This window comes from Lynx rufus, unplaced genomic scaffold, assembly GCF_022079265.1.
Source record: "Lynx rufus isolate CCGP_SWC_20201006 ecotype Redwood Valley unplaced genomic scaffold, mLynRuf1.p SCAF_8, whole genome shotgun sequence".
NCBI classification, from domain to species: domain Eukaryota; kingdom Metazoa; phylum Chordata; class Mammalia; order Carnivora; family Felidae; genus Lynx; species Lynx rufus.
The window spans coordinates 122912244-122920147 of NW_025814896.1; the positions used below are offsets into that span (position 1 = coordinate 122912244).

Here is a 7904-nt window from a genome sequence, read left to right on the forward strand (position 1 = left end):
CATTTGTTGTTCTCTGATTGGGCGTCCTTTGTCTGTCCTTTGGCGGGAAGGCTTTGTCCGTTACTTGTGGCGGGAGGAAAAAAGGGGGAAGGGGGAAGGGGGTAGGGTAGGTGGGGAATGTGCTAAGCAAGCAGGTTTACAGAAGCGAGAAATGCCGGTTAGTTTATGTATAATCACTCATTCCATTACATATCAGACTACATTTAGGAAGGTTTACAACCCATTCTACTACACAGCGGGTTACATTCAGGAAAGGCCTCACAATGCTCGTAGCAAACAGCAAGCAAAACAGACTTCTCAGCAATTGTATTTCTTATCAAAGATCCATAATAAGCAGAAAAGAGAACTTTAGCTTTAAACTAAGGCAGGGCTGTCATTTGGATTTAAAGCTGTTCTTTTCATTCCCCCCTTTTCCTTGTGCCTAAAGAGCCAATCTTGGGTCTTTTAAGCCTCTGTTTGTAATGTCTCGAGCAGTAGGTACTGAGTTCGTAAGACCATTAATTGTACAGCATTGAACCTGTCTTGGACAAAATTAATAATTTTGTTTATGATGCAGAGGCCTAATGTGAGAGCGAGAAGTAGGATGGCTAGAGGCCCGAGTAAAGTAGAGAGCAGGGTAGTTAACCATGGGGATGCACTGAACCAGGATTCAAACCATCCTGCCTCCTGTTCTTTCTTTTTTCGCTCATGTCTCCTCACGTATACCCAGTCTCCGGGTCGGTAGTGATGCGGCTCAGGAGGGGGCCCGGTCTCGTAAACGGCTCTCAGTCTGGGCCAAGCTTTCTGGTGGGTGCGCTGGAGTTCCCTCAGGGAAATAAGAAGTTTATGATCATCAAATTCAGTTAACACATTAGACTGTAGGTTGGGAATTATAGGGGGGGGCACTCCATACATGATTTCAAAGGGGGTTAATCCCAGTTTGTAAGGGGAGTTCCACACCCTGAACAGAGCGTAGAGGAGTAAGACTACCCAGTTAGCGCCAGTCTCCATGGTCAATTTGGTTAGGGTCTCTTTTAGGGTTCTATTCATTCTTTCTACCTGTCCTGAACTTTGGGGTCTATATGCACAATGTAGTTTCCAATCGGCCCCAATAAACTGCGCTATCCCTTGTATTACCTTTGAAACGAATGCTGGTCCGTTGTCTGATCCTATTAGGGTAGGGAATCCGTACCTGGGCATGATGTCTTCCAACATTTTCTTTGCTACTACCTGCGCAGTCTCATGCTTGGTGGGGAAGGCCTCTGTCCATCCTGAAAAGGTATCTATAAACACTAACAAATATTTGTACCCATATTTTCCAGGCTTTACCTCGGTGAAGTCTACTTCCCAATAGGCTCCCGGCCTGGTTCCGCGGGTTCTGGAGCCAGGGTTTTTCCCGTGGTTGGTGGCGTTAGTTAATTGGCAAGCTTTACAGCTAGTAACTATCTGTTCAATTTTTGTCCTAGAGTCTTTAATGGTGACCCTAGCATGTCTTATTAAGTCTTGCATTTTTCTTGTGCCCATATGAGTGGCTCGGTGCATCTTGGATAAGACTTTATTTCCCATTTCTTCTGGGAGGATTATGCTACAGTCTGCTGCTCTCCACCATCCATTAAGGCACTGAGTCATAGGCAATTTTTGGATCCAGCTTAGGTCTTCTTTAGTGTAGGTGGGACTTTCTGGTAAACTAGCTGAACCGGGGTCTGGTAGGGTGGTCATTAAAGCACAGTCCACCTGTAAGGCCACCTCTCGGGCCACCTGGTCAGCCAAATTATTTCCTCTGGCCACCGGTGTGACCGGTTTTTGGTGGCCTGGGCAATGTATGATGGCTAGTCGTCTAGGCAGCCAGAGTGCCTTTAAAAGAGCCAATATTTCTTCTTTGTTTTTGATAGTTTTCCCCTCTGCAGTTAACAGTCCCCTCTCTCTGTATATAGCTCCATGTATGTGGGCCGTAGCAAAAGCATATCTGCTATCGGTATACACGTTTAGTCTCTTGTCTTTTCCCAAAGTCAGTGCCTTGGTTAAGGCCACAAGTTCAGCCCGTTGGGCAGAGGTGCCAGCTGGCAAAGGTTCTGCCCAAACAGTCTCAGTTTCAGTTGTGACTGCTGCCCCCGCATACCTTTGACCCTGATGTACAAAGCTGCTGCCGTCAGTGAACCAGGTAACTTCGGCATCTGGTAGCGGGCGATCCTGTAAATCTTCCCGAACTCCATGAACCTGTGCCAATATCTCAGCGCAGTCATGAAGGGGGGTATCCAAGTCCGGGTCTGGTAACAGGGAGGCAGGGTTTAGTGTTCGGGGGGGAGCATAAATGATTCTGAGGGGATTTAATAATAGTCCCTGGTAGTGAACCAGTCGGGCGTTACTTATCCATCGGTCAGGAGGTTGCTTGAGGACTCCCTCGATGGCATGAGGGGTTGTAACATGTAACTCTTGTCCCATAGTTAATTTATCAGCATCCTTTACCATTAGAGCTGTAGCAGCGATCATACGGAGGCAAGGGGGCCAGCCAGCCGCTACTGGGTCCAGTCTTTTTGAAAGATAGGCAACGGGCCTGGGCCATGGGCCAAGGAGTTGCGTCAGCACTGCTTTGGCTACCCCTTTGTTTTCATCTACGAAGAGATGAAAGGGTTTGGAGACATCGGGGAGCCCTAAGGCTGGTGCCGACAACAGGGCGAGTTTAATTTGCTGGAAAGCCTGCTCAGTTTCCTCTGTCCATTCAAAGGGCACCTGTTCTCGGGTGACGAGGTAAAGAGGCTTAGCCATTTCGGCGAACCGAGGTATCCACAAGCGGCAGAACCCAGCCGATCCCAGGAATTCTCTTACCTGCCTTCGCGTTGTGGGTCGGGGGATGCGGAGGACGGTTTCCTTCCGTGCATCAGTGAGCCATCGTTGGCCTTCTCTTAACAGATACCCCAAGTAGGTTACCTCGGATCTGCAAATTTGGGCTTTCTTTGCTGAAGCCCGGTACCCCAGGGCACCAAGTGTCCGGAGGAGGTTTTTGGTGCTTTGCAAACAAGCTTCAGCAGTCTCAGCGGCGATTAAAAGATCGTCAACGTACTGCAAGAGAGTCACTTCGGGGTTTTGATTCCGGTACTCACCCAGATCCTCGTGAAGTGCCTCATCGAACAAGGTGGGTGAGTTTTTAAATCCTTGGGGGAGCCGGGTCCAGGTGAGTTGCCCATTTATGCCTCTCTCAGGGTCGGACCACTCGAAGGCGAAGAGCTCTTGGCTTTTGGGGGCCAGAGGCAGGCTGAAAAAAGCATCTTTTAAATCAAGGACAGTATACCATTGTCTTCCTGGGCTGAGGGCATTTAGGAGGGTATAGGGGTTGGGTACTGTTGGGTGTATGTCCATGACTCGGCAGTTAACTTCTCTCAGATCTTGTACCGGACGGTAGTCCGCACTGTTAGGTTTTCGTACAGGCAGCAGGGGGGTGTTCCAGGCTGAATGGCAGGGACGCAAGATGCCTAAGTCTAGGAGGCGACGGATATGTGGCGTGATGCCATTTCTGGCCTCCATTGACATCGGGTATTGTCGGACCCGAACTGGATCTGCCCCTGGTTTCAGCTCTATGAATAGAGCTGGGCGATGTTTAGCCAACCCCATACCCCCGGTTTCAGCCCATGCTTCTGGAAACTGCTGGAGCCAGGGCTCTATGTTTTGACTTTGTGAGGGTGGCCCCTGATGGAGTCGATATTCATCTTCTAATCTTAGAGTAAGTATGGTAATGGGTTGGTTGTGAGGGCCAGTCACTTGGGGGGGCCCCCTGGCATAAAATGAATCTGGGCCCCCATTTTAGTGAGTAAGTCTCTTCCTAATAAGGGGCAGGGGCTGTCGGATGACTAGGAAGGAATGGGTGACCTCTCCATTTCCTAGGTCCACAGTCCTCTGGGTGGTCCAGGGATATTTTTTTTTATTCCGGTAGCCCCTTGGACCCAGGAAGATTTTTCAGAAATTTTTCCATGGGGTCTGATCAAGACCGAATGTTGTGCCCCTGTGTCGACTAGGAATTGAACTGGGTTCCCCTCCACTTGTAGCGTTACCCTAGGTTCGGGGAGGGGATCCGAACCCCAACCCCCTTTTCTGCATCTTGAGTGAAGAGGGCGGGTGTGGTTTTTGGCTGCCACGGTTTTTGATCATGACGTGGCTTTTTCTTTTTAGGGCATTCTCGGGCCCAATGGCCTTTTTCTTTGCAATAGGCACATTGGTCCTTACCTAGGGACTTTTGTTTATCCAGGGGCTTTTGGACAACAGCGGCCAGGACTTTGGTCATTTCCTCGGTGGCTTTAAGTTGCCTGTCCTCTGGAGTCTCTCTATTATTATAGACACGTTGGGCAATACGGAGTAAGTCCTGAATCTGTTTTCCCTCTAGGTCCTCTAGTTTCTGGAGTTTCTTTTTAATATCAGTGGCTGCCTGATTTACAAAGGCCATTACAACAGCAGCTTGATTTTCGGGGGCCTCAGGGTTCATGGGGGTATACTGTCTGAAGGTTTCCATTAATCTTTCTAAATAAGTGGCAGGGCTCTCTGTCTTACCTTGTATTACTGAATACACTTTTGCCAAATTAGTGGGCTTGCGTGCAGCAGCCCGGAGACCCGCCATTAGAGTCTGGCGATAAATGCGCAGCCGTCCCCTACCTTCTGCCGTGTTGTAGTCCCAGCCATCCTGTGGGGGTCGGGTCAAGGGAAAAGCTGCATTAATGAGATCAAGGTTAGCAGTGGGTTGGCCGTCATCTCCAGGAACCAGCTTTCTTGCTTCCAATTGAATTCTTTCTCGCTCCTCGGTGGTGAACAGGATTCGGAGGAGCTGCTGACAATCATCCCAGGTGGGTTGGTGGGTAAACATAACACTGTCTAAGAGACTTATTAAATCTTTAGGGTTGTCAGAAAATCGGGCATTCTGGGTTTTCCAGTTATATAGGTCACTGGTAGAGAAGGGCCAGTATTGAAGTCGGGGGTTCCCCGTACCATCGGGAGGCCCTATTTCCCGTAAGGGTAAAGCTACGGTGGAGTCAGGAAGGCGGAGTCCTGGCTCATGAGGGGCCCGCCTACGGGTGCGTCCAGCCGGCCTTTGGACTTCGCCCCCACTAGGCATGGGCGCGGGTTGAGCCTCCCTATTCTCTAGTTCTCCTATGGGCTGGGCTACGGGAGGCTCTGCCGGCGCAGCAGGGATAGGGGCAGCTTGCGGAATGAGAGGAGGAACCTGGTAAGGGGGAGGGTCAAGGGAAAGTAAATCTTGGCTGTCGGGGAGAACAGGGGGTGCAGTTGGAGTTGGCGGCTTGGGTGGGTTGATAGGTTTAGCCGCTAGAATTTTGCATGGCCCTGTTGTTAAAAAAAAAGGCCATCCAGGGAGGTGGGTTTTCTACGAAATCTTGCCACTCCAGAATATAGGGAATCTGATCCGAGTGACCTTCTTTCCCTGGTAGGAAAATTATTGATTTTACTTTAAGGACCACAGGGAGGCAGAAGGTTCTCTCTGTAGGCCAATTGACCCCAAAGGTGGGCCATTCAGAGCGGCAATAGGTGATCAACTTCCTTTTGCGAATGTCTAGGCTTAAGTTGTGTCCCCTAGCTTTTACGTCCCTGAAGTTGGCGAGAAGGAGGGAGAGAGGGGTGCTCTGCGTTTGGCCCATGTTATGATTCTGAGGAAGAGGAGAAGAGAAGGGGGCGCGGGCAGCACGGACGTGGGGGAAGGGGCGCCGCTGGCCAGGGGGCGGGAGGGAAAGCCGCAGGGAGCTGAGGAAGGAGGAGAGAGGAACAAAGGATGGAATAATTAATTCTGATCAGCCGATAAAACACTTAATTCCAATAAAACATCCGACCCATGAAAGAAAAACAAGAGCTAACAAGAATCTTTTGCAGCGGTTCCAACTTTCTGGTGCCGTCTCGGCCAGCCCAACAGAGAGGGTTGTGGCTAGGACGGCGGTAATTACAAGGGCCCAGGGGTGACGATACATTTAGACTGACATAGAAGCACTCGCGTACTCGCCCGTCCGCGTCCCTCTCGGGAACTTAGGTGCCTCTTAGCATGGGCGGGCAGGTATAATCCCCCTGCTTGGATCAAAATAAATTTTGACCGCCTTAAGCCGTATGAGGATCACCGCGGAAGTCGGGTTAGAGCCCACTCGAATCCCGTAGCTTATGCCGTGGGACTACACATAGGGTAAGTCAGGCGCGTGCCCCTGACTCCCAACAATCATTCCAGTCAGTTTAACAGACAGACACACAGACACACATCACATCAAAATACGGGTAACAATTGGCATGCCTAGATGGTTTTTCTTTTAGACGCGTAGAGATATTTCTTAGCACTCTGGTAGTTCATAGAGAAAATGAAAGTATTTAGTTCGCAGGCGCGTTGGGCGTAAGCAGCCCACAGAAAAGAATCCTGATGGGCCAAAAAGGTCCCCCGATGGACCAAGAAGGTCCCTTGATGGGCCAAGAAGGCTCCCAGATGGGCCAAGAAGGCCCCAGACGGGCCAAGAAGGCCCCCAGATGGGCCAAGAAGGCCCCAGACGGGCCAAGAAGGCCCCCAGACGGGCCAAGAAGGCCCCAGACGGGCCAAGAAGGCCCCCAGATGGGCCAAGAAGGCCCCAGACGGGCCAAGAAGGCCCCCAGATGGGCCAAGAAGGCCCCCAGATGGGCCAAGAAGGCCCCCAGACGGGCCAAGAAGGCCCCCAGATGTCAGTGGACGTCTCCAACTGACCCCGGCTGGGTGCCCTATAGCGCGTCCGCCAGGGTCACACCAGCTTCCAGACAGAACCGGTTCTCCAGAGAAGAAAGACAGATCAGAGAGAAAAGGAAGAACATTAGAGCCGGCTTACTTACCGATCGGAATCAGATACGACCCGTTGACCAGAAGTCTGGTGGGCTCGGGGGGATCTCGGTGGAACCTCCAAATGTAATGCCCGAAGTTCCGAAACCTCCCACAAAAGTCCACCAGAGTCGTAAGTCAAAGCCAAGCGGCAAGGGTCGTTTATTGCAGGTTCGAACCTGGTCCTCTGCGCACTCGTCGCCGGTGACGCAAGAGGCCACGATCAGGGTTGGTACAGCGTTTTTATAGACAGAGACAAATAGCACAGGGGAGGTTTCAAATTATGAGGGGCCTGATTAGTTGATTTTAAAGTAAGGACATTTGTTGTTCTCTGATTGGGCGTCCTTTGTCTGTCCTTTGGCGGGAAGGCTTTGTCCGTTACTTGTGGCGGGAGGAAAAAAGGGGGAAGGGGGAAGGGGGTAGGGTAGGTGGGGAATGTGCTAAGCAAGCAGGTTTACAGAAGCGAGAAATGCCGGTTAGTTTATGTATAATCACTCATTCCATTACATATCAGACTACATTTAGGAAGGTTTACAACCCATTCTACTACACAGCGGGTTACATTCAGGAAAGGCCTCACAATGCTCGTAGCAAACAGCAAGCAAAACAGACTTCTCAGCAATTGTATTTCTTATCAAAGATCCATAATAAGCAGAAAAGAGAACTTTAGCTTTAAACTAAGGCAGGGCTGTCATTTGGATTTAAAGCTGTTCTTTTCAAAAGCACCCTCATGCCTGCAGGTGCATAAATGCCAGCAATGGTGGAACATGGTGGCCTGTCATGACAAGAGATGAAACTGGAGAGGGAACTACAGCCAGACCGTGAAGGTCATTCTGGCCTATTAGGGAATTTGGACTTATCCTGTAGGTGGTTAGGATTAATGGAAGGATTTTAGATAGAGGAATCACACGGTCAGATTTACATTTCTAAGAGTGTACTTTGGCTGAGTGAATATAAAGAGTCAATGAAGCTTTATTGTTTAGGCTCTGCAGGCACATGCCTAGGGCCCATTAGCTTTACAATGGCCCTCAAATTGTTTGAGACTTGGGGGAGGAGAAATATTAGCTTTATAATTGAAAAGCTGCCAAGTCAAAATAAAAATTATTTT

General features: G+C 50.0%; 1 protein-coding gene across 1 annotated transcript; it reads right to left on the reverse strand.

The window, feature by feature from the left end:
- Positions 1-327: 327 nt before the first annotated feature.
- LOC124504200 (uncharacterized) lies at positions 328-5899 on the reverse strand. Its single transcript, XM_047069576.1, is given in 5 exon segments — positions 328-3753; positions 3756-3819; positions 3821-3897; positions 3900-4065; positions 4110-5899. Coding segments are annotated over 5 exon segments (4584 nt in total). The 5' UTR covers positions 5078-5899; the 3' UTR covers positions 328-444.
- Positions 5900-7904: the final 2005 nt, after the last annotated feature.